This window comes from Hemitrygon akajei, chromosome 8, assembly GCF_048418815.1.
Source record: "Hemitrygon akajei chromosome 8, sHemAka1.3, whole genome shotgun sequence".
Lineage (NCBI taxonomy): Eukaryota > Metazoa > Chordata > Chondrichthyes > Myliobatiformes > Dasyatidae > Hemitrygon > Hemitrygon akajei.
The window spans coordinates 14,502,155-14,529,505 of NC_133131.1; the positions used below are offsets into that span (position 1 = coordinate 14,502,155).

Consider the following 27,351-nt stretch of genomic DNA (forward strand, 5'->3'; position numbering starts at 1 on the left):
AAACTTGAACTTGATGACCAATGAAATGATTAGTATAGAAATTCATCTCCTGTAAGTAGCACTAAGTGCATTACAATTTTTATTAGTGCTTCAATGGAATTAATTTGGAAGGTAGGATGCAGTGTACAGAAGTTTCTAATTTGTCAAAGTGCTTTTGGAGTATGTTCACAGTTGTCACATTGGACAAATATAGTTAGCAGGGATGCTAACTCCTGCATTGTACAGCACCATCCACCACTCCCCCACCAGCCCCAGACAAGAGATGAACTTCTAGGTGATTTAATTTCCATTCTTAGACAAAAACAGTTTTCCCCACCGGTAATCATTATCTTTCTTGCCCAGATGTTCACACACTTTGGAATTCAGTGCTTACCTACAGAGTGCTTTGCAACCATTCTTACTGCACCATATTGAACGGCAGGGTTATCGAGCAGAAGCACGTGACAGTTACTAAATGCCAGCGTATTCTAGACAGGAGAGATCATATTGTTTAGATGTTAAATTTGCTCCACGTGCCCATGGAAAAATATATCTGGAAGTAAATAGTCTTATTGTATAGTTTAACTTAGTTCCATTTTCAAAGAATGTCTGTTTTATGTGCAAGTCCTTTCTGAGAGGATTGACCTACAATTCAAGGAGCTTTCCAGTTTTTGTATTCTCCTGACTTATTTCCTTTCATCGGACAAACTTGGACTGATTTCTCAGCAGCACTGGAGACTGAGGGGAGATCTGATAGAAGGTTATTTAATTATGAGAGGCAGAGATGCGCTCACGTGAAGGGCATACAAATTTCTTATAGACAGCGTCAGAATTGAACTCTAAACTCTGAAGGTCCGAGCTGTAGTAGCATTGCACTAACCACTATGCTCCTGTGGCTCCCCAATGCAGGCATCCCACCTCTCCCAGAAGTTCCAGGAGTCTCCTGCATATTGATAGCGGCTCCCTGATGCTCACAGATGATATACAATATCCCAGAAATTGATTTTTTTTGAGAGCGAGAGAGAGAATCCTGATTGGTCTCTCTTCGTGCTAAGTAGACCTATCAGTTTTCTTTGTGGGCGGGCTTTACAGTCGACCTCTCTCTCTCTTTCATTGTCCATCAGTTCAGTTTAGTGTCCTGCGGCGCCATGGCAGAGTGTTCCAAAAAAAGAAAATATAAAACGTACTTCACCCCAGACTACACTAAAGTGTACTCCTGCCTAATAGGGGTCAAAAATAATGACAGTGTTGCTCGCTGCACTGTTTGCAACAGTGACTTTTCTATTGCCCATGGTGGGTTAAATGTTGAGGTGAGTTTAACAGGTGTCATTCGTTCATTAGCATAGCTAACGTTATTTAAACTAGCTGGCTAGCTGCTAAGGAGCTACTCTGTTGATGTCCTGTGTGATGAGGCCAAACTCCCTGTAGACTTGCTTAAAGTTGCAATAGAATAAAAAAGCAACTCCATGATAATATAATATAAGTACACAATTTAATGTCACATTTTCTGTATATACCCAACTTGGTTTACAGATTAGACAAAATCACTAAACAAAGTATTACATACACCTTTGGAGGTTGACCGGTGGGGGTGGGGGGGGGTAATATGGGGTTGCGGGGGGCAGGGGTGCTACCTCCCTGAAGTGAGTTTTTGCAGAGTGGGATGTCTGCCAATGAACCCCACCTGACACTGTTAAGTCAAGTGGAGTTCATTATCACATGCAGAGATATGGCAAGGTAGAGATACAAAGCAAATCTTATCTACAGCAGCATTAGGGTTTTCATTGTTTCAGCCCCTCACCATACTTTTACCATTTACTTATTTAACCTATCGGCACTTCTGACTGAAGAAATGAAAAGCGAAGGTGCACAGCACAAGCACCGGGAGCTTGGAGCGGTTAACATAATGTCTAGGCAATGACTGATTGCAGAGAGCCCAGTTAAGAAAGGCTTATGAAGAGCAAAGCTTCCCTTTACAGAGCAGGCCGCTGGAGACACAATAAGAATGTAACGGAAGCAAAATGCAACAGCAGGTCAGGCAGCATCAATGGGAAAAAGTAAACAGTTGACGTTTTGGGCCGATACCTTTCATCAGGACTGGAAAGGAGGAAGAGGAGTCGGAATAAGAGGGTGGGGGGAGAGAGGAAGTAGTACAAGGTGGCAGGTGGTAGACAGACAGCGGGAGGGGGGAAAGGGGTGAATTAAAGAGCTGGGAAGTTGATCGGTGGAAGAGATGAAGGGCTGGAGAAGGGGCAATCTGATTGAAGAGGACAGAAGGCCATGGAAGGAAGGGAAGGGAGATGAGCACTAGAGAGAGGTGATGGCAGGTAAGGAGAAAAGGTGTGGGAGGGAAACAAGAATGGGGAATGGTGAAGGAGAGGTGGGGAGAATTTCTGGAAGTTACAGAAGAATGAAAAACACAGGCCAACTAAGAGACAATTACTTTAACTTATCATCAGTTGCTAATTTGTAATTTCTATTGACTTTTAACACTGGTATTGTGAATGACAATTGATCTTGCGAGTAAGGAATTCAAACATACACTGTTTACCAAATGGTCAATATCTGCAACTGCTCGTCAACTCTGTATAAAGCTGGCATTTCTCTGTTCAGCATTCAGAACAGGGCGGGTGACAGGGCCACACTGTTCTCCTCGTGCACAAGTAAATAAAGTGTGGTTGAGGAATGAGTGTGAACTGACAAGAGTTCAGTTAAACAGTGACAACAGGAGCACCTACCTTGATGTAATTAATCAGCTGAATGGTAAAATCATCATTGGAGGTCTTCAGGATCAGACAGTTCCCCATGTTGGCTGTTGTGTTGTGAAGATCTAAAGCAAGGTCATAGGCGTTTTCACTTCCTTTTGGTCCAAACGTCTGATTTATTTGCTGTGCTAACTTAACTTCATGAGGCATGGAGTCACACGGCAGCATGCTGTTGAGTACAAAGACTTTTCACTTATCAGCAAAGAATATTTTTGCTAAAACTGTAATGATCAAAATTATCTGGCTGGTTTTTGTCAGGGCCAGTAGACTTATCTTCTGTCTTGCAATGAAAAGAAATCCACACAAAGTATACAAATTTGGCCCCTGCTATTTCCTGCACTCTATCCAAAGTTCAAAGTCAGAGTAAATTTTATTATCAAAGTACATATATGTTGCCATATACAAACCTGATGTTCATTTTCTTGCGGGCATACTCAACAAATCCATAGAATTGTAATCTTAACAGAATCAGTGAAAGACCACCCAACTAAAGTGATCTAATGGGGTGCAGAAGACAACAAATTGTGCAAATGCAGATTTATGAGGGGTGATTAATAAGTTCGTGGCCTAAGGTAGAAGGAGATGAGTTATTAACTTCAAACTTTCTGCATAATCACTCAAAGAGTTGACCTGCATGTGTATGTAACGAGAGCTGTATAACTCATCTCCTTCTACCTTAGGCCACGGATGTATCAATCACCCATCTGTGGACACTTTCTGGAGGTCCAAGATCCGTATGCTCCACGACTGCTGGACTAAGTGTGTAAATGTAGGAGGGGACTATGTTGAAAAATAAATGTGCTAGGTTTTCTAACATTGACTCTTTCTACCTTAGGCCACAAACTTATCAGTCACCCCTCATAAATAAATTGCAATAATCATCGAGAACATGAGATGAAGAGTCCTTGAAATGAGTCCATTGGTTGTGGGAACATTTCAATGATGGGGCAAGTGAAGCTGAATGAAGTTATCCCCTTTGGTTCAAGAGCCTGATGGTTGACGGGTGGTAACTAAGCCCAAGTAGAGATAGGTACATCATTGTGCCCTATTGCATAATACAGTCTTCTCAGAACTCTTTCTTCTTATTGCTTGCACTGTTTGAACAACGATAGAGAATAAGAACTCAACAGGCCTCGCGATGCATTTTCTGTTTTTTTAATTTTACAATAATCTGGTAGGTTCATATTGATACCAGCATTTTATTTCCATTTGTGTTTAATTTCCTGAACTTCATTTTGCCAGCAACCATGCTGGGATTCAGACTGAAGTCTCCAGTTCATTTGCAGGGTCTCTGGATAATTGTTGCAGTAAGCTCACCACAGTGCTAATGCAGTGATATGGATGGACAGGAAAATCTTCTTTGTATCAGCAATGCCAAAATTATAACTGACTAAAGAAAAAGCACGAAGTTCTCTTGTGACCATGTCACATCTAATAAAACAAGAATTGTTGGAAATATTGATTTGATGTTTTTGTTTGTGTGTGTCGTCTTTCATTGATTCTACTGTGTTTTGTATCTACCATGAATGCCCGCAAGAAAAATAACCCCTGGGTAATACATGGTGACATAAACTTAGTTAGCACTTTATCAGTCACATGAAGTACCTGAGTAACGTGGCCACTGAGTGTATGTTCATGGTCTTCTGCTGCTGTAGCCCATCCACTTCAAGGTTCGACGTATTGTGCATTCAGAGATGCTCTTCTGCACACTACTACTACAACGTGTGGTTACTTGAGTTGCTGTCACCTTCCTGTCAGCTTGAACCAGTCCGGCCATTCTCCTCTGACCTCTCTCATTGTCAAAGCAGTTTCACCTACAGAACTGCTGCTCACTGGATGCTTTTTGTTGTTAAGACCATTCTCTGTAAACTCTGTGCATGAAAATCCTAGCAGATCAGCAGATTCTCAAACCACCCCGTCCGGCACCAACTATCATTCTATAGTAAAGGTCACTTAGATCACATCTCTTTCCCATTCTGATGTTTGGTCTAAACAACACCTGAACCTCTTGACCACATCTGCATGCTTTTATGCATGGAATTGCTGCCACATGGTTGGTTGATTAGATATTTGTATTAGCGGGCAAATATACCTAATAAAATGGCCATTGAGTGTACATGCACTTTAATAATAAATTTACTTTGAACTTCTGAATATCTGTGGAAATTGGAGTCTGTTATGGGGCGGGGGGCTACTGCACAGGACCGAAAGAAGCTGCAGAGGGTTGTAAATTTAGTTGGCTCCATCTTGGGTACTAGCCTACAAAGTATCAAAGACATCTTCAGACAGCAGTGTCTCAGAAAAGCAGTGTCCATTATTAAGGACCCTCAGCACCCAGTCCTTTTCTCACTGTTACCATCAGGTAGGAGATACAGAAGCCTGAAGGCACACACTCAGTGATTCAGGAACAGCTTCTTCCCCTCTGCCATCCGATTCCTAAATGGACATTGAACCCTTGAACATTGTCTCACTTTTTAAATATATATATTATTTCTGTGATTTTGCACGATTTAAAATCTATTCACTATATATATTATATATACTGTAATTGATTTACTTTTTTTCCTCCTTCTTCTATATTATATATTGCGCTGAACTGCTGCTGCTAAGTTAACAAATTTCATGACACATGCCAGTGATAATAAACCTGATTCTGATTCAGAGCTTTCATGTTTCAATTCAATGACTTTTAATAATTGCGATTCGGTATCCGCAGATGCCATCTGGCTCCATTCCAGGATCACTGGCATCCCTCTCAGTTGCTGCTGGTGTTTTCTGTGCACATAATCTTAAACCCCAGCATGTTCTGCAGCAGACCCTGTGATCCAAGGTAATTCCATCCCTGGATCGGAGCAACGAACTGCGGGGAACTAGGGGAAGTGTACTGAACAAAAGCAATATTTACAAAGGTAAAACACTTAGAGACAATTTATTTTCTTTAAAAAAAATTTTTTTTATTGAATTTTCAAATAGGTTACAGAAAGAAAAAAAATTATCAACCCTTCCCCCCTCCCCTTAACCTCTCCCCCCAACTTATCCCTATAGAAAAAAAAGAGAAGAAAAAAGAAAGAAAGAAAGAAAGAATACCTGGATATTGGAAGATCCCCACATGCTCCATGGAGTTCGTAATAGCTTTAATATGTATATTTATTTCTTTCCCCAGATAACCAATAATTTTATCTTCGGAGCACCTATATATTTAATCCTATTTTTTTGTAAATAAGGGCACCAAATTTTCAGAAATATTTCCTATTTATCTCTTAAATTATAAGTAATTTTTTCAAGTGGAATGCAGCTAAAAATTTCATTCTTCCAACAATCTATACTTAAGTATGAATCTGATTTCCAAGTAACCACAATAGCCTTTTTGGCTACTGCCAATGCAATTTTTATGAATTCTTTCTGATATTTATTCGATTTGGATTTTGATTTTATCCCTTCAATATCGCCTAGTAAAAATAATATTGGATTGTGTGGAAGTTGTATTCCAATAATTTGTTCCAATAAAACTCTTAAATTTGTCCAAAAAGGTTGAATTTTAGAACAAGACCAAGTAGAGTGTAAAGAAGTACCAATTTCTTGATTACAGTGAAAACATTGATCAGATAAATTTGAGTTTAATCTATTTATTTTTTGTGGTGTAATATATATTTGATGTAAAAAGTTATATTGTACTAATCTTAGTCGAACATTTATTGTATTTGTCATACTGTCAAGACATAATCTTGACCAACTTGTTTCATCAATTTTAATATTCAAATCAGTTTTCCCATTTTTGTCTTGACTTATGAATTCCTTGTTTAATTGCCTGTTCTTGAATCAAATTATACATACCAGAAATAATTTTTTTAATTTTTCCTTTATGAATTAAAGTTTCTATTTCATTAGTTTTCAGCAATAACATTGTTTGACCCAGTTTATCTCTTAAATAAGCCCTTAATTGGAAATAACAGAAAACAGTGTTATTTGATATTTTATATTTATTCTTTAATTGGTCAAATGACATTAATATACCTCCTTCAAAACAGTCTCCTATATATCTAATCCCTTTGTGAAACCAGTTATATAAAAGTTGATTATCCATTGTAAAAGGGATAAGTATATTTTGAATTAAAGGTCTCTTTGCTAAAAAAGATTTCTTTATCTCATCATCAACATTTATCTTACTCCATAAATCAATCAAATGTTTTAGTATAGGAAATTCTTTCTTTTCCCGTATCCATTTAGATTCCCATTTATATATAAAATCTTCTGGTATATTTTCTCCTATTTTGTCTAATTCTACTCTAATCCATGCCGGTTTATCTTCATCAAAAAAAGATGCAATAAATCTAAGTTGATTTGCTTTGTAATAATTCTTAAAATTTGGTAATTGTAACCCTCCTAGGTCAAATTTCCATGTCAATTTTTCCAACGATATTCTTGACATCTTGCCTTTCCAAAGGAACTTCCTCACACATTTATTTAACTCTTGAAATTTTTTTTGCGGTAATTGTATTGGTAGTGTTTGGAATAAATATTGTAATCTAGGGAATATATTCATTTTTACAGCATTGACTCTACCTATTAATGTTATTGGTAACATCATCAATTTATCAAGATCCTCTTGAATTTTTTTCAATAATGGCAAATAATTTAATTTATAAATTCTTTATATCATTATCAACTCTTATACTTAAATACTTTATACCATTTATCGGCCATCTAAATTGAGTTATTAATCGACATTGACTATAATCTCCTTTAGCAAGGGGTAGAATTTCACTTTTATCCCAATTTATTTTGTACCCTGATATTTTCCCATATTCTTCCAAGCTAGAAGATAATTTACGCAACGAATGCAATGAGTTAGTTAGATAAATCAGAACATCAACAGCAAATAAGTTAATCTTATATTCCTCCTGATTAACTCTGAAACCCATAATATCTGAGTCCGTTCTAATTAATTCAGCTAATGGTTCTATCGCCAACACAAATAAAGCAAGTGATAATGGACAACCTTGTCTAGTTGACCTTGTTAACTGAAATGATGTTGAAAGACAATTTATTTTCATGATGTAAACATTTAGGTAGCTTTCCCATTCCAGAACTAATATGCCAACTAACATTTGAAAATAGTAAATAGTTTTTGTCAATTTCTTTTGAAGATAGTCCTAAAATTTTAGGTATAATTATTGATTCTTCAACAAACCTAACACTGCAGAATGGATGCAGAATGCAGAGCAAGGGTGCCTAAGACTTTTGTACAGTACTGTATTTGTCAACATGGAGTGGAGAGCGGGTTTGTAAATCTGGTGGGAGCAAAGGATGTTGGGAATGGCGAGGGTGGAGTGCCGCGGGAGGGGTGTGGGTCAGGTGGCAGAGGAGCAGTGCCAGGGGCGGGGGAGGTGGTGTGGGTGCAGATACCCTTAGCCCTGAGACACCAGGCAAGAACATTTGATGCCAAGCAATTGGTCTATTGAACATTGCAGGATGTCTCTCTGTTGCTTCCCACTCCCTCCCCTCTTCCCTTCCCCTTTTCCCAACCATGATTCCCCTCTCCCTGTCGCCTTCCCACTCTCAGTCCACAATAGAGACCCAAATCAGAATCAGGTTTATCATCACTCACGTCATGAAATTTGTTTCTTTTTTGTGGCAGCAGTACAGTGCAATACATAAAATTACTACAACACTATGCAAAAGCTTTAGGCACCCTAGCTCTCTCTCTCTATATTTCTATTCTGGTCAAATATACACTCAACTGCTTTACAGCAACTTGACCTCCAAGCTAGGTATCGGAACTCCCGGGCTCCCCAGGGCCACCCTGATCATTCACACCAGCTTGCAAGAAATGGCTGAGCCGCCACGTTAAGTAAGTTAATATCTGCAGCTGTGTTCGAAACCTCACTGCGTGCTCTGCGTCTGCGACTCGAAGAGCAGTAATAAGCTTATACATTTGTGTTGTGCTTTGCTTGGGAGTGGAGATGTTAGGGGCTGGAGTGGCAGGAACAACGTGCCGTAGACACAAGAGATTCTGCCGGGAATCCAGAGCAACCCACACAAAATGCCGGAGGAACTCAGCAGGCCAGGCAAGGAAAGGAAGTCGTGAGGAAGGGTCTTAGCCTGAAATATCGACCCTTTAATCTTTTCCACAGCAACGTGCTGTAGATTGACTCAAATACTTTTTGCCATAAAGCTTGAATTCCTCAAATCTATGTAACTCAGCTTTAATTACACTCAAACTTTTGAGAGAAGAAATTCATCCCCCTTCCCAGTCTTAAATAGGCTTCTTCCGATTCTAAGACCAAACTCACTGACCCAGAGAACATATTGTTACAGCATTTACCCTCCCCATGTTTCAATGCAGTTTCTTTCTTCTAACCTCCAGCGAGTTGAGTCCCAATCTTAGAAGAGCATGGGAGGTGGGATCATTATGGAAGAGCGCTCACTGGCAAGTGGGGCCGAATGGCCTGTTTCCCTATGGTACGATTTATGGTTCTTTAATCTGATTGATCTCTCCATAGCTGGGGTCACCCTAGTATTAGTTCTCAGAACTGCCCCTACCAGTCTGCGAACTGCTTCCTTGAACACTTGGTCTTGCCAGTCGCAGGAGAACTTCTGCCGGAAAGAGCACAAGAGGGTGTTGCCTGGCCTTCAGGGAATGAGTTGTGGGGGGAGGTTGAGCAGGGATTGTGGGGCAGCAAGGTAGAGTAGCAGTTAGCAATACCCTATTACGGTGCCGGCAATATGGGTTCAATTCCGCCGTAATCTGTAGGCAGTTTGCACGTTCTCCCCTTGACCACGTGCTCCGGTTTCCTCCGACATTCCAAGGGCATTGGGTTAGTAGGTTAATCGGTCACATGAGTGTAATTGGACAGCATGGGCTCTTTGGGTTAAAAGGGTCTGTGACCATGTCGTATCTCCAAATGGAATAAAAATCTCACAATGCTCTCCTTCAGTGCCAATACAAATATACTAATTGACAATCTAATATTAACATTAAACATAATACGCAGATGCTTCACGGCCCCACTGTTCGGTGGGAGAGTCGATATACAGAGCACAAAGATTCAGTAATTTCTCCTGAGGTTTAATCTTAGAATTGCTATGGAACAGAAGATCTTTTGGCATAAAGTGCACTACTTCCCCTACTACAGTCTGATTAATATTTTTTCCCTGATCTTTGCCCTCTCCACTGCAAATTATACTAAGTGCCTTTCCTGACTGATGTGACCCCCTTTGAAGGCCCTGACTGATCCATCATTCCAGGAGGTGAATTTCAACTCCAACTATTCTCTGAGTAAAAGGGTTTTCCCCTCACATGCTGCTTGGTATTTCCAGCCCAAGATTTCATATTAGAGCTCCTTGGTCCTTGAGCTATCTGGTAATGAGACACTATAAACTCTGCCCTTACAATTCCTCTATTTAGCCTATTAAAAATTGAGGTCCTGTACAGCACAAGAGCTTTAGGAACAGAACAATCAACTTCCCAGCTCTTTATTTGACCCCTCCCTCTCTCCCGAAATCACCCATCATCTGCCACCTTGTACTTCTTCCTCCCCTCCCTCCCCCAAACCTTCCTATTCTGGCTTCTCCCCTTTCTTTCCAGTTCGGGCTGAAACGTCGACTGTTTACTCTTTTCCATCAATGCTGCCTGGTCTGCTGAGTCCCTCCAGCATTTTGTGTGTGTTGTTCGGATTTCTAGCATCTGCAGATTTTCTTGTGTCAGAAGTACTGTAAGTCAGTGGGCTTTTGTGCCTAATCTCAAAGTTCAAAGTAAACTCATTATTGAAGTATGTTTGTCACTGTATACTACTCTGAGATTTATATTCTTGCATTCACAGTAAAACAAATACAATAGAATCAATGAAAAACTATAGACAAAGACTGACAAACAATGAATGTGCAAAAGAGGACAAAATGAGCAAATACAAGTACATAAATAATACTGAGAACTTGATTTGCAGAGTCCTTGGAAGTGAGTCCGTAGGTTGTGGAATCAGTTTATTGTTGACTTGAGCAAAGTTCACTCACATCAACAATGAACTCTCTTTCAACAAGATCACAGCTGATGCTTTATTTCAACACCCCCTTCCTGCTGTAAGCCCTATCCACCGATTTTCTGTGTCCAAAAAGCGAGTGGCCTCCATCTTGAATATACTCACAGGCTGAGACTTCACGACGCTCCTGAGTAGTGAGTTCCATACATCCACTACCTTCCGAGTGAAGAAGTTTCTTTTCATTGCTGACCTGAGTAGCTAGTCCCTTATTTCGGAAAATAATTCTGAGAAGTGCCACTTAAACTTCCTCTCTGATCCAAGTTCAAAGTACATTTATTATCAAAGTATGTATACTTTATACAACCTTAAGAGTTGTATCCTTACAGGCAGCCACAAAACAAAGAAACCCAATACAACCCATTAAAACAAAGGAGGACCATCAAGCGCCCAACAAATCACAGCTAGAATACCAAAGGCCCTCAGGATGGCGGAAGCAAGCACTCCCTCTGCTGATTACCAGATGTGGAGAGTGAGTGAATGAAGGATCTGACCTTGGACACTGGTTTCAGCTCAGGGACCCTTTGTCAGAAGTAATCAAGTTTGTTTTAAGTTGTATAATGGGTGGGAAAGGGAATACTTCTCATGGGGGGGCGAAGCCGAGGTTGTGTATGAAGACATTGGCTGATAGGGAAGTTAGAGGGAGAACACAAGAAATGTAAAAGTTAGGGCCTGCTGTGCCCTCGGAAATACTCTGCAGTTCATGTTGTACTGATAGAGAGAGAGAGAGAGAGAGACCAAGTCAATATTTCAGGTGGATAATGGCAACAGAACTGACCTGTTCCAATACAAGCAAGAAAGATGTTAACGCGAAGCTGCTGAATTCCTGAAGCTGGTGAATGAAAGATGTACCAGAAAAGAGGCTCCTTGCGCTGGAGAGAACGAGGAAATCCACCAGAGGTTTGAGGAGAGAGTCCCCAGACAAAGGAGCAATGTTGCAAGATGTATCAAGGTGAGATCCAGAGAACTAAGAATACTGCTTTCTTATGCAAACTCATTTACCCACACGTACATTAACATTTAAAAGGCACTTGGATAGAAAGGTGGTTAGGAAAGGTTTAGAGGAATATGGGACAAATATGAGCAAATGGGACTATCTTAGACAGAAACCTTGGTCAGATTTGATTTAAAATAGATTGGCCTTATTTATCACATATACATCAAAACATTGAAACGTGCTGTGACACGCACACACGCACACGCACACACACACACACACACACACACACACACACGCACGCACGCACGCACACCCAATACTGGGGGTTCTCAGCAGGCCAGGCAGCATTCATGGAACTGAACAAGCAGTTGATGTTTTGCACCGAGACCCTTCTTTAGGACTGAAAAGGAAGGGGGAAGACGCCAGAATAAAACAGCGGGGGAGTATGCATTGTTCTGTGTCAATGACCAACACAGAGACTGACAATTGTGCTGTGGGTAGTCCTTAAGTGTAACCACACCTTCTATGTCAATATAGCATGCCCAAAAATTACTGACCATAACCATAAGCCGCTGGAATACAAGAGGAAACCTTTGCAATCAGAGAGAATGTCCTTACAGACAGTGGTAGGAATCAAACCCCGATCAGTGACCGCTGATGCCCTAAAGCGAATGTGCTAATCACTATGCTGTCACGTCACCCTTGTCAGCATGGACAAATTGGGCTGAAAGGCTCATTTCTGCATGGAATGTCTACGGCCATGTCTCTATGCTTACTCAGTCACACAAACACATGCCACTACAAGACAGAGGAGGCCTGCTCCCCCATTCCATCGTGGCTAATTTATTATCCCTCGCAACACTATTCTCCTGCCTTCTCCCTGTAACCTTTGACACACTTGCTAATCAAGAACTGATCAATCTCTGCTTTAAATAAACCCAGTGACTTAGCTTCCACATCTGTCTGTGGCAATGAATTCCACAGATTCACCACACCCTGGCTAAAGAAATTCCTCCTCATCTCTGTCCTAGATGGACACCTCTGTTCTGAGGTTGTGCTCTCTGGTGCTAGACTTCCCTACTATAGGAAACATCCTTTCAATATCCACTCTATCTAGGCTTTTTCTATCTGTAAGAACCAGATACAACTCCCTGCCTTAGACTATTTTTCACTCTCACCCCAGAACTGATCTTTTAAACCCTCCACTTCCCCCTTAAGGGCCAAGTGTGGAATAGTGGGCTGATGAAGAGCTTCCTCAATGCCCTTCATTCAACAGGAAGCCACACACAATGGAGGGGCCCCTTTGCACAGAGTGCCTGATCAGGAATGAGGCCGTGGTCCTTCTCCTCCTTGTGAGTGGGGGTGGGTGCAGAGGGAAAATGTGCCAGGGTAATGCCTACTGAACTACAACACCGAGACACTGGGAGGACCACAACTGGGGTGTTTTCAGGACACGGCCGATGCAGGTGCACGGCGAGATGCTGAATGACCAACCAGGCAGAAGACGAGAAGGAGAATGAAGAAGTCCATCCTGTGCTCTCAGAGGAAGTTGAGTGGTGCCGGGAGGTCAAAATTCTCACTCTGAGGGTGAAAGCACACAACTTTGCAAGAGATTGGACACAATCCTGTGACACGGCGTTAACTGGTTCAGCTGAAGGACGCCTGAGGCACAGGTGCAGTTCACTCAAAGTCCTTCTGCCTCCATACTGACTCACCCTTACACTGAGGATGAGAAGAGGCTTTTTCCCTTCACTACTATCTTGGTCACTGCACGGCTCTTGATACACATGTCCGGGAAGTGCAGTTGGAGTGCAGACTGGAAGAAAGCCATGGAACCAGCCCTCAGGGCAGTGTTGGCAGCTGGAACCCTCGCGCTGGGTTACGCAAGCAGACATACCACCAGGTTCAGGAACCACTATTACCCTTCAACCATCAGGCTCCTGAACCATAGTGGATAACTTCACTCACCTCAACAATGAACTGATTCCACAACCTATGGACTCACTTTCAAGGACTCTGCAACTCATGTTCTCAGTCTTATCTATTATCCATTTATTTACTTGTACATTTTGTCTTTATCATTATAAATTTATTTACTTATTGAGATACAGCACAGAATAGGCCCTTCGAGCTGTGCCGCTAGCAACCCCTATTTAACCCCGGCCTAATCGCTCTTTTACAAATTGATTGTTTGTCAGTCCTTGTTTGTGTATGGTTTTTTCATTAATTCTATTCTATTTCTTTGTCCTCCCTTGAATGCCTGCAAGAAAATAACTCTCAAGGTAGTATATGACATAAACGTACTTTGATAATCCATTTACTATGAACTTTGAACTTGGCATTCACCATCACTGCATGCGTATGAACCATGAGCAGATTGGGAAGTAGAAACTGATTAAAAACTTTGAAAATGAATAACCTGCAGGCCTCTGAGGAAAGATTCGAGTCAAATTACTTCTTACTTTGCTCTATGCTTATAACAAATATTTCGCTGCCAACTTAATTGTTTGACTTCTCATTTATTGAACACTACATTATATAGTAGCCACTTCATTTGGTACACCTGCTCATTAATGCAAATATCTAATCAGCCAATCACGTAGCAGCATCTCAATGCAGAAAAGCACGTAGACATGGTCAAGAGGTTCAGTTGTTGTTCAGATTGAACATCAGAATGGAGTAGAAATGTGATCTAAGTGACTTTGACCGTGGGATGATTGTTGGTGCCAGATGGGGTTGTTTGAGTATCTCAGAAACTGCTGATCCACCGGGATTTTCATGCACAGCAGTCCCTAGAGTTTACAGAGAATGGTGTGAGAAAACAAAAAGACATACAGGGTGCGGCAATTCTGTGGGTGAAAACACCTCGTTGATGAGAGAGGTCAGAGGAGAATGGCCAGACTGGATCAAGCTGACAGGACAGTGACATAAACTCAAATAACCACATGTTACAACAGTGTGTGCAGAAGAGCGTCTCTGAATGCACAACACGTTGAACCTTGAAGTGGATGGGCCACAGCAGCAGAAGACCATGAGCGTACACTCAGAAGTGACTTTATCAGATACGGGAGGTATCTAATAAAGTGGTCGCTAAGGGTATTTTACTTTGAACGCTGGCTCAGGATTGTGCAGTGAGAAATAAAAGTGAGCCTCAATGTGCTCATTGTTGAAAAGGAAACTAGGGAGATTGCAAACCTGGCTGAGCGGTGCCACAAGAACAGCCTCTCACTCAACGTCAGCAAAACTAAAGGGTTGATCATTGACTACAGAGGGGAAAAATGGAGGTCCATGTGCTAATCCTCATCAGGGGATCAGAGGTGGGGAATGTTAGCAACTTTAAATTCCTTAGCATTATCATTTCAGAAGATCTGATCTGGGTCCAGTGCATAAGGCACACCAGCACCTCTAGTTTTTTAGTTTACAAAGATTTGGCTGTCAGTTAAAACTTTGGCATGATTCTGTAAATGTATGATGGAGAGTATACTGACTGGTTGCATCAAAGCCTGATATGGAAACACTAATGCCAACACTAGCCATACAGAGTGTAGTGGATACAGCCCAGTCCATCAAGGATAAAGTCCTCACCATCATTCAGCACATCTATAAGAGAAAATCTGCAGATGCTGGAAATCCAAGCAACACACACACACACAATGCTGGAGGAACTCAGCAGGCCAAGAAACATCTTTGGAAAAGAGTATAGTTGATGTTTCAGGCTGAGACCCTTCAGCAGGGCTGGAGAAAAAAAAGATGAGGATTAGAGTTAAAAAGTCGACTGTACTCTTTCCCCTAGATGCTGCATGGCCTGCTGAGTCCCTCCAGCATTTTGTGTGTGTTGCATCTATACAGATCTCTGTTGCAGGGAAACAGCATCGATCATTAAGGACCCCCACCATCCAGGCCATGCTCTCTTCTCGCTGCTGCCATCAGGAAGGAGGAACAGCAGCCTCCGGTCCCACATCACCAGATTCAGGAATAGTTACTTCCCCTCAACCAACAGGCTCTTGAAACAGAGGGGATACCTTCACTCAGTTTTACTCACCCCAACACTTGAACTGCTCCCACATACTGTGGATTCACTTTTAAGGATTCTACAACTCATTTTCTCAATGTTTATTGCTTACTTTATTTATTTCTCTTTTATATTTGCAGTTTGTTATCTTTAGCACATTTGTCTTTCATCCGTCTTTGTGATGTGCAATTTTCACTGTCTCTACTCTGTTTCTTTGTATTTACTATGAATGCCCACAAGAAAATGAATCTCAGGGTTGTATATGGTGACATATATGTACTTTGATAGTAAATTTACTTTGAACCTCTAGCGGAATCTGTGGAGCACCCTCGATTGGCTGAATTCCTCCAGCATTTTTCCATTCCTCCAGATCCAGCATCTGCTGTTGTGCAGATCGCTGTTTACCTCAGGTAATTACTTCAACATTCTGACTTTTATAAAGAAAACATTTAAAATTAAATTTCAATATTAAGCTTCCAAATAATCGCATGCACATTTAACTTTTATTTCTTTATTATTCCCTCAAGTAATTTTCATTTTGTGTTAAATATTAATTGAAAATCATTTGGGTTTTTTACTTTCTAGCTTGCTGTCTGTGAAAATAGTCCAATCTGATTGGTTGCTAGGCTGGCTTAATGACATCATTGTTGCTGGGCCTTGGATATCACCCAGATCTAACATTTACAGCAATTGATAGCAGGAGATGGAAAAAGTGAAAAATGCTGCAGATGATGGAAATCAGAAATAAAAACAGAAAATACTCTAACTGTAAGGGAGCATATTTGAAAAAAGAAACTTAAGATCAATGAATTTTGTTTTAATTTCAGAAAATCAGCTATAAGCACCCTCATTTTATCATGAAATTAGGCCATTAAATTTAATTGGTTAATTCCTTACTCAAAGGCATTATAGATCAAAATCCTGCAATAAGTCTTTCATTGAATTCTCTGTCTCTGCTATTCTTCCTATTGTGGTAATGAAAAGCAACAGCATTCAACAACATCCCCCCAAAGGACTCCATTTAACACCTCCACCAACTGACACTAATTCTCCTCATGAGCACTTTTTCAATTACTTTAAAAGCTATCTTCTTACCCACCCTATCTCCGATGACTTGTGGTAGAATTAAAAACTTGGCCTTTTTTCAAACAAATTGCCAGATTGTCAGAGATCCCTGTATCTACTTTATCTAGTGGGCCTTGGAGTGATCAAGGTCAGGGTCACTGAAAGCCTTAATTCAAGCTATTCAACAGAAAATTCCTGCTACTCATTTGTAGCTTTCAGATGCTAAACTATCTGTGTTATCCTATATAATATATTTCACTGAATGTTACCCGATTTTCCAGTCAGTGCCTTTTGGTCAGCATTCTATGGATTTTATCCCAAAAAGATTTATCCATTTTAACCATATAACAATTACAGCACGGAAACAGGCCATCTCGGCCCTTCTAGTCCGTGCCGAATGCTTACTCTCACCTAGTCCCACTGGCCCGCACTCAGCCCATAACCCTCCATTCCTTTCCTGTCCATATACCTATCCAATTTTACTTTAAATGACAATACCGAACCTGCCTCTACCACTTCTACTGGAAGCTCATTCCACACAGCTACCACTCTCTGAGTAAAGAAATTCCCCCTCTTGTTACCCTTAAACTTTTGCCCCCTAACTCTCAAATCATGCCCTCTTGTTTGAATCTCCCCCTACTCTCAATGGAAAAAGCCTATCCACATCAACTCGATCTATCCCCCTTATTATTTTAAATACCTCTATCAAGTCCCCCCTCAACCTTCTACGCTCCAAAGAATAAAGACCTAACTTGTTCAGCCTTTCCCTGTAACTTAGGTGCTGAAACCCAGGTAACATTCCAGTAAATCTTCTCTGTACTCTCTCTATTTTGTTGATATCTTTCCTATATGATCAGAACTGTACACAGTACTCCAAATTTGGCCTTACCAATGCCTTGTACAATTTTAACATTACATCCCAATTCCTATACTCAATGCTCTGATTTACAAAGGCCAGCATACCAAAAGCTTTCTTCACCACCCTATCCACATGAGATTCTACCTTCAGGGAACTATGCACCATTATTCCTAGATCACTCTGTTCTACTGCATTCTTCAATGCCCTACCATTTACCATGTATGTCCTATCTGGATTATTCCTACCAAAATGTAGCACCACACACTTATCAGCATTAAACTCCATCTGCCATCGTTCACCCCACTCTTCTAACTGGCCTAAATCTCTCTGCAAGCTTTGAAAACCTACTTCATTATTCACAACGTCTCCTACCTTAGTATCTCCATACTTACTAATCCAATTTACCATCCAGTACATTAATCATCCAGATCACAAACAATATAGGACTCAATACAGATCCCTGAGGCACACCACTAGTCACCGGCCTCCAACCTGACAAACAGTTATCCACCACTACTATCTGGCATCTCCCACCTAGCCGCTGTTGAATCAATTTTACTACTTCAATATTAATAACTAACGATTGAACCTTCTTAACTAACCTTCCGTGCAGAACCATTATGCTCACTTATTCATTTCAGCCCCTTCTAGGACAATGGTTGTTTGCAAAAACCAACTTGATCAGAAAGTTTAATAGTCAATAATTTAATCTTCATATTCTGAATCTTAACTACTCTTACAGCAACGGCTTCAATCCTTCAATCTCTGACCGCGGCCGCTTCAGTCACTTTATACCCATGTATTGTGTCACAATATTTGTTGTTCACTGGAAGACTTGAATTACACCATGGACAGTCCCAAGCCTGGTTGTGAGAGGAGGAGAGTTGGGCATGGGGCTAACAAACCTAGAGCTACAGAAACACCATCAGAAGCTCCAAAGACCCATCCCCGGGAGAGGACGGATCTTCGCTTAGAAGACCTACGAAGTTGTGTGGTAAAAGTGGAAACCACAAGGCCGATCACCCTTCAGCACAAGACAATAATGCTGTCAGTGGCCTCTGCCCCAGGGGTGATGGGCTTAGGGAGAAGACTTAACTGCTCAGCCTTGACAAAAAACAACAATAAAGTCACATAAAACTTCCTTTCCTGATTTTCCCCTCTCCTTACATTCAAAGACACACAGAGCTGCCTGACAAATACCAGAGTAACAGTTCGTTGTAGAATCCATCCCCTTTGCAGCCCACATATGCCAGTTGGCAGGCCTTGTACGGGGCAGTACAATAGTGTAGTGGTTAGCACAATGCTTTACAGTACCAGCAACCCAGGTTCAATTCCCATTGCTGCCTGAGGTGATTGCATATGTCCTCCTTGTGACCATTTGGGCGTCCTCTGGGTGCTCCAGTTTATTCCCATAGTCCAAAGACTTACTAGTTGCTAGGTTAATTGATCATTGTAAATTGTCCTATGATTAGGCTAGGGTTAAATCATGGGATTGCTGGGCGGTGCAGGTTAAAGGAGCCTATTCCACGCAGTATCTCAATAAATAAGTATAACAGGAAGCAGATGCTTTCTTTTCTCTCATCAATTATGTAATAATACTGAAAGATAAATGGATTTAAAGAACATTGCAGTCGAGAAATAGGCCTCTTGTCTAATCAATGGTGTGAATTTTACATGATGCGAACTGCTTTGGTAGCTGCTCTCTCACCTTCGACCTCTCCCCTATTCAATGTCCCCTCTAATTTCTCATGACCAGTCTGCACAAAAATCTTGTACTGTGCTATCTTTTTGCCCAGTGACAACAACTTGTGCGCACTGAATTATTTCTTCAATAAGAACAGTATAAATAAGCCAGTTCTAAAATCTGCAGACAAATCATTGCAGACTCCACGTCGTCAACACCGTCCGGATCAGAGACCGCAAAAGGAAATGCGATTGCGTATGATTGTGAAATATAATTAACATGCCAACGAGCTAGAAGGTGACAACCTTTTGTGCGCAGTTTAAATTCCTTTTGTGCACTAGTAGCGAAAGGTGTGCGTGTGCGGACACCTTAGAGGGAACATTCTGATAAAAATATTGTCACAAGTACCTATGAGAGAGAAGCAAGTGTTACCCGACTCTTGAATTCATTAAAGTGGAACTCTCTCCAAGATAGACGTGAAGCACACCGTCTGACCTGTTTTTACAAAATGTTAAATGGTCAGCTTGACATAAACTACTAATCCTATACCAAACCCAAACCTATTAAGAGCAGATGAGGGCACTCATTTCAATTTGAAATACAGTACTAACTACCAAGTCGGATTCTTCCCCTGCATAACTAAAGCATGGAATAATCTTCATCCTACCATAGTCACACAATCAAACCCAATTAAATTTAAGACTGCTCTTCTTCAAAAATCTCCTTAAGTCCACCCTCCGCCACCTCCAGTTTAAATTCCATGTGGAATATTTTGGAGGACCAGGAACCAAGAACCAAGAACGGAGCCAGTCTCAGTGTCAAGGGTAGTCGGCTTCAACCTGAATTGGGGAAGAGTTCTATTTGTTGTTTTTACCTCTCCCAGCCAAACGTATGCATCCACTAGCCCAACACTCAAACCTAATTATAAGGTCCAAGGGGGACACACCCCCAAAAACCCAAGGCATATCCCGATTAACCCTTGCCAAACCCCCACAAACCTGATGTCCTGTGTCAGGAGGGGCAATTTCCAACAAAGGCAAGTGTTGGACCTGGTTAATGAAGGCGTGGGCCTGATCAAAGTGGAAGGGTTGCGTGAAACTGAATCTCAAGTGACGAGATCAAAAAGCACAAGAGAGCTGATTTGCCCACTGCCTGAATACTCTCAGCCTAACCCTAACCCAAAGTATTAATGTTCTCTAGCCTTGAGAGCCGTGGGTGGTAGCTCATTCATTATATCTAACACTGAGATAGATTTTGTACTATTACAGTTTAAGGAGAGATTGTGGGCAAAGTGAAGTTGAGACAATGATCCTCTTTAGTGGTGGCAGAGGCTCGGAAGACTATATGGTCTTATTTTGTTTGACCCTGGCTTTCAAGTAACTGTTGGATATGCCCCCAAAGATGGTTTATGAAGCTGATGTCAATGATGTGGCCCATAGCAGAGGATCCATATTCTACATTTGAAGAGCTTTACATTCTCACTAACCATTGGAAACAGAACATCTTTACTGTGCAGTAAAACAGGTGGGCACAAAGATAGACAACTCAAACTAAAAACTGCAGCTGCTGGAATTCCAGAACAAAAACAGAAAGTGCTGTTACTGTACAGCACAGGAACAGGCCCTTCAGTCCACATTGAAATGCTGGAGGAACTCAGCAGGTCAGGCAGCATCAATGGAAAATGAATAAACAGTTAACATTTCAGGGCGAGACCCTTTGTCAGGACTGGAAAGGAAAGGGGGAGACACCAGAATAAGGTGGGGGAGGGGAAGGCGTACAAGCTAGAAGGTGATAGGTTCTAGGTGGGGGGGGGGAAGTAGGTGGTTGGTGGAGGGGAGGATAAAGTGTAAAGCTGGGAGCTGATAGGTGGAAAAGGTAAAGTGCTGAAGAAGATGGAATCTAATAGGAGGGGAGGGTGGACCATGGGAGAAGAGGAAGGAGGAGGTAATAGGCAGGTGAGGTAAGGGGGAGGCCAGAGAGGGGAATTGAAGAAGAGGGAAGCAGGAGGGTGAAAAGTTACTGAAAGTTGTTTATGATATATGATATATGGTTCAAGCAGTATCAGTGGAGAGAGAACCACAGTCAATGTTTCAGGTCGTGGATTTGAAAAGTGAGAAAATATTTATGTGATACTAAGTTCCAGAGAAGATGAAGCTATTCAAGATCATAAACCTTCCCTCCTTTTCTTTTGCATATTACAAATTGAAATTAATGAATAATATTGAAAGCAAGAGTTTTAGAGTCCACAACCTTGAATCACTTTCAAGGGCTCTACAACTCATGGTTTCAATCTTATTTATTAATTATTATTATTTGGTTTTTATTTATGTACTTACACAATTTGTTGTCTTTTGGTTGTTTGTGTTCAGTTTTTCATTGATTCTATTGTGTTTCTTTATATTTAATATGAATGCCTGCAAGAAAATGACTCTCAGGGTAGTATGTGTGACCAAGGTGACGCCCTTCAGACAGTTCACGAAACTACATCTTTTACTTCTTCTTCATATATGATTCTGCTACTATTGAAACCTGTGGTTTATATTTTGATAGTTTTTATGGACCGATTGAGCGATCTGGCACTTTGCTGTCTCTGAGGGAAACCGGTGAGGTTTTGAGCAAAGTGTGTGGCCTGCGGAGCCCATGATCAACTCCATTTCTAGTCAATTAAAGCGTCAAGGAAGATTGAAGTCAATGAGGACAAGAGCAGATGCTCAGCGCCGTCGGCCTGCGTTTGACAGGTCTCTCTCACTCGCTGCTGCTAGAGGAAGATGCCAGCACATGACCAGTCCCTATCGCGCCCTCGCCCTCTCCTGCCGGAGGAAGCTGTGCGAGTTTGAACGGTCTCTCTCTCTCTTCCTCTTGTTGATGCTGCTGGAGGCTGGTGCTGAAACCTTGGGTCTTGGGCAAGGTTTAACCGATTTGGGTTTGTGGATTGGACAAGGCAGCTCATGTTACGATACGTTTCTATTTGCTCCTTTTTTCAATTACTACTTTGTTCGGGGCGGACTGGCTCTGCAGCCTGCAGGCAATGAATAACACCGTGCTAAATTGAACTGAACATTCCCAAACACTGGGCATTGATGCTTTCTTTGAATGGGTTCCCTGGTCTTCCTTCTTTCGTAGCTGTCTGTGAGGAGAAAAACCTCAGGGTTGTATACTGCAGACATACTTTGATAATAAATGTACTGTGAACCTTTGGTGGCATGTATGTACTTCCATAATAAATTTACTTTCAACTCGCACATGGACCTCATAATTTTCATCAATGTACCTAAGAGTCTCCAAAATGTCTCAAATGAACCTGCCTCTACCATCAGCCCTGGCAGTGCGTTCCATGCACTGACTACTCTCTGTGTAAACAGCCTACCACTATGCTTTCCACAATCATCTTAAAATTATGCTCTTTCATATTAGCCATTGTTGCCCCGGGGAAAAGTCTCTAGTTGTCCACTTTATCGTCTTGTACACCTTTATCAAGTCACTTCTCACCCTCCTTTGCTTCTTTGTGATAGGTTGCAGACCAAAGTTGTCAAAGTAACAATTACTTTTAAAACTGGAAGAATCACACTGAAGCACAAAGTTACAGCCATATTTGTTGGGAGCAGAGAAAGTGGAGACATGAAGTAGTTACAGTCAATCATAAATCTTGAGGCCTACATCATACCAGAAGGAAAACGGGATTCTGCTCTTTAAGCTTACGTTGGCTATTGTTTGGGTTAACAGACAGAATGATTGGAGTGGCATTGGGACGTAGAATTAGGTGATTGCTGGTGGATGGAATACAGATGCTCCACAAAGCAGTTGCCCAATCTCTATTTGGTTTCTCTGGTGCAGGAGCGACCACATCACCAAACACAAGATACCAAATTAGAAGCTCCTTTATCTAGAATGACTTTTTGGGTCCCTGTCTGGTGAGAAAGGAAGAGGTTACAGTGGAGGTGCTGCATTTTCCACAGCTGCCAGGAAAGGTGCCACAAAGGGGGAAGTGACTTGTGGAGAGGAACATCTGGACTACAGAACTACGGGGGAATGTTCCATGTAGTTTCCCACATTTCTGATATAGCATCCATCATCAAGGGCCTCCACCATCCAAGTCATGTTTTCTTCTCACGGCTGCCATCAGGAAGGAGATACAGGAGCCTCAGGTCCTACAATACCAGATTTAGGAACAGCTATTACCCCTCAACCATCAGGCTCCTGAACCGGTGTGGATAATTTTACTCACCTCAACTCTGATGTGTTTCCGCAACCTATGGACTCACTTTCAAGGACTCTACAACTCATCTTCTCAGTAACTTATCTATCTACAAGTTTGTTTGTTTATTTATTTGCATAGTTTGTCTTCCTTCGCACATTAGTTGGCAGTCTTTGTATGTAGTTTTTCCATTTGTTTCTATTGTATTTCTTTGTTATTGATAACAAGGTATTTGAAGATGTGAAAATAAGCCAGTGGTCTCCTGTTTGTTTCTTCCAACCAAGAGCCAGAAATTCACTAGTAATTGCCAATCAGCAAGCTCCCCTCACTATCTCAGGCAGGTTACAACATGAAGGTTAGTATCCCTAAAAGGAAACACCTCCTAGGGGACCACAACCTTGTTGTGGTTTGGAGGCATGTGTGCCTCAATGACCTGGTGAGCTATGCTGACTGGAGTCAGGGCTTCATGCTTTGGCTTTTGGTAGGGTCAACCAAGCCAAACAGGTCAAAGGGTAGAGGCCAGACTAAGAATGGTTAGGCATTTGATAATGTTCCCCATGCAAGGCTCATTCAAAAGTAACGAGACAAAGGATCCAAGGTCACCTTGCTTTGCCTTGAATTGGCTTGCCCACAGAAGGCAAAGGGTGGTTGTGGATGGTTCGTATTCTGCATGGAGGATGGTGACCAGTGGTGTTCTGCAGGGATCTGTTCTGGGACCCCCTCCTCTTTGTGTTTTTTACAAATGACTTGGATGAGGAAGTAGAAGGGGAGGTTAGTAAGTTTGCTGATGACACAAAAGTTGGGGGTATTGTGGATAGTCTGGGGGTCTTGTCAGAGGTTACAGCGGGACATTGTTAGAATGCAGAACTAGGCTGAGGAGTGGCAGATGGAGTTCAACCCAGATAAGTGTGAAGAGGTTTATTTGGGTAGATCATTTGAAGACAGACTATTCTATTAATTCTAAGACTCTTGGTAGTATGGAGGATCAGCGAGATCTTGGAGTCTGTGTCCAAAGGACAGTCAAAGCTGCTGCACAGGTTGACAGTGTTGTTAAGAAGGTTTATGGTGTGATGGCCTTCATCAACCATGGGATTGAGTTCAAGAGCTGTGAGGTAACATTAAAGCTATAAAAGACCTTAGTTAGACCCTCCTTGGAGTACTGTGTTTAGTTCTGTTCACCTCACTACAGGAAGGATGCGGAAACTATAGAGAGAGTGCAGAGGAGATTTACAAGGATGTTGCCTGGATTGGGGAGCATGCCTTATCAGAATAGGTTGAATGAACTTGGCCTTTTCTCCTTGGAGTGACGGAGGATGAGAGATGATCTGATAGAGGTGTACAAGATGATGAGAGGCATTGATCGTGTGGATAGCCAGTGGCTTCTTCCCGGGGCTGAAATGGCTAAAATGATGGGGCAGAGTTTTAAGGTGCTTGGAAGTAGGTACAAGGGGGACATCAGAGAGTGGTGGGTGCATGGAATGCCCTGCCAGAGACAGTGGGAGACAATACGGTATTTTAAGAGACTCTTAGGTACATGGCGCTTAGAAAAATTGAGGGCTATGCACTAGGGAAATTCTAGGCAGTTTCTAAAGTAGGTTACATGGTCGGTGCAACATTGTGGGCCGAAGGGCCAGTAATGTGCTGTAGATTTCTATGTGCTTATGTCCTGGTGCAGGTCGATAGGACGAGGCAATTTAAATGGTTTAGCATGTGCTAGATGGGCCAAAGGGCCTGTTTCTGTGCTGCGGTTTTCAAGGACTCTATGGTCCACAGGTATTCCAGGTTTGGGGGTTCAGCTCAAGGTTAACAACCCTGACTGGTCAAAAAAATTGTTATGGAAATTACATATGAAGAATCCTTCTATCTTTGAGTGTGATGGTACTCCTGAGTCTCCACATGGGACTTGCATGGCTGACAGTAGTGAAAACTGAGTCCTGTACCATACAGGCAGAAATGAGGACCCTGAGCCACACCTGGGACACACTAGAGAAGATGACCAAGGACAGACAGAGATGCTGCCCCAAACACCAGCAGCATAATGGGCAGCAAATAATTGAAAGAAAACAGTTCATTCAAATTCAACAGCATTTTTGGAAGCACATGGTTAGATCACAGTAAACAATGGGCCCCATCCACGCCCTGTACGAAACATACAAAAACAGGAGTGGTAGTAAGCCATTCAGCCCCTCAGACGTGTGCTGTCATTCAATGAGATCATTGCTGATCAGATCTTTGGCCTCAACTTCCACTTTCCTGTCCGCCCATTGCAATCCATAACTCTTATCACCAAAAATCTACCAATCAGCCTCACTTCAGCCTTTATAAGTCCCTGGGATAGAGAATGCCAAGGATTTATAACCACCAGAGAGAAGCAACTCCCCCTCAGCTTGGTTTTATGTAGACAACCCCTTACCCTGAGACTATGTGGCAGTTGTACAATGAAAAATAAAGTTGAGCAAAATGGACCTTTCATTTCTGAAAGTTTGGCCATTTCATGTGACATCTAAATCTAAATACCCATCAGGTTCCCCGAGAGATTACCTAAATTTCAGAAATAAAGGGCTATTTTGCCTAATTTCATTGTCACATTCCAAGAATCAACTTAATGAATCCAGGAATAAAACCATAGCCTGTACAGGCGTATCGCCTGGGCGATATACTTTGCAAGCGAACAGGTAATACCTGCTGGGATTGGCCAGCAGGTTAGACAGCCTCTGAAGAGAGAGAGAGAGAGAGAAAGAGTAACGGTTAAAAGTTTCAGCTCGATAACTTTTCTTGCCAGACTTAAAAGACATTTCCGGTATTTCTGACTTCCAATATCTGGAGTTGTTTTGAACTAATGTTGAAAGCAAATAGTCTGTCTTGCGAAGGCGCTCCCTGGCCATTCAGTTCTCCCGGGAGTTCCCTAACTCCCTGTGACAGAGCTTTTATTCACTAAACCGACTTACCTCAGGTTTTCCGCAGTAAAGGCTCGGTTCAAATCACAGTCCACGTAGCGGGTACACCTCATTACAGCCGCCGGGTTGGTCAGGAAGGGTTGAACCTCGCATGTACCACGCTGGATCTCAGATTTGTCCCTCAGCCAATGTCTGACCAAAAATACCCCGGACAGTTCATTGCCGTGAGTTCCTCCGAAGACAGCGATCCTGCGTACAGCAGGCAGACAGGCAGCTCCTGCGGAGGCCATAGTTTGTGTCCAAAATAACTTCAGCAGTAAGAAAACTTTGAAAAACAAAGTTTGATCGAAAATGAAACTTGAGTCGTTCTAGTGAGGCTTGTCGATTGGGCTTAACTTCCGAAGGATAGCATGCTTCTCAGTTTTGAAGAGATACCGAATAACGCTGAGTGGACGCTAGGACAGTGAGGCGTTCAGTACTGACATAGCGATCTTATTAAACATATGGGCGTTTCTGACCCGCCCTGGTAATGAATATGAATAGATCCTCTGTTTATATTCGGATTGCCAAGGCTGTTACTCGTGTAATAAAGTCTGATTGAGTTCATTTGTTCTAATTTGCTTTTGGATAAACTTATCTCATGTCCCAAAGGTAGAATCAGGAAGGAGAGGGAAATGGGAACGGGGTCGTTTGGGAACCCCTGGGAGGAGGGGTTTATCAGAATCAGATTAAAAACCGCTGACATGTGAAATTTGTTGTTTTGTGGCAGTATTACAATGCAATATATAAAAACAAATTATAAATTACAATAAGGAATATGTATACATACACTTAAATAAGTACAAAAGCGAGCAAAAGTAGGTAGGTACCGTTCATTGTCCATTCTGAAATCTGATGTCAGAGGAGAACACCATAAGGC

At 41.8% G+C, this 27,351-nt stretch overlaps 1 protein-coding gene across 1 annotated transcript in view; it reads right to left on the bottom strand.

Moving 5' to 3' along the window:
* Positions 1 to 26,901, bottom strand: part of aspa (aspartoacylase) — a 41,738-nt gene extending 14,837 nt beyond the window's left edge. The window contains exons 1-3 of the mRNA XM_073053286.1: positions 26,484 to 26,901; positions 2,718 to 2,913; positions 374 to 467 (exon numbers count right to left, since the gene is read on the bottom strand). Of these exons, the coding sequence (XP_072909387.1) occupies positions 374 to 467; positions 2,718 to 2,913; positions 26,484 to 26,722 (529 nt within the window). The 5' untranslated portion in view covers positions 26,723 to 26,901. The remainder of the gene's footprint in view (positions 1 to 373; positions 468 to 2,717; positions 2,914 to 26,483) is intronic.
* Positions 26,902 to 27,351: the final 450 nt, after the last annotated feature.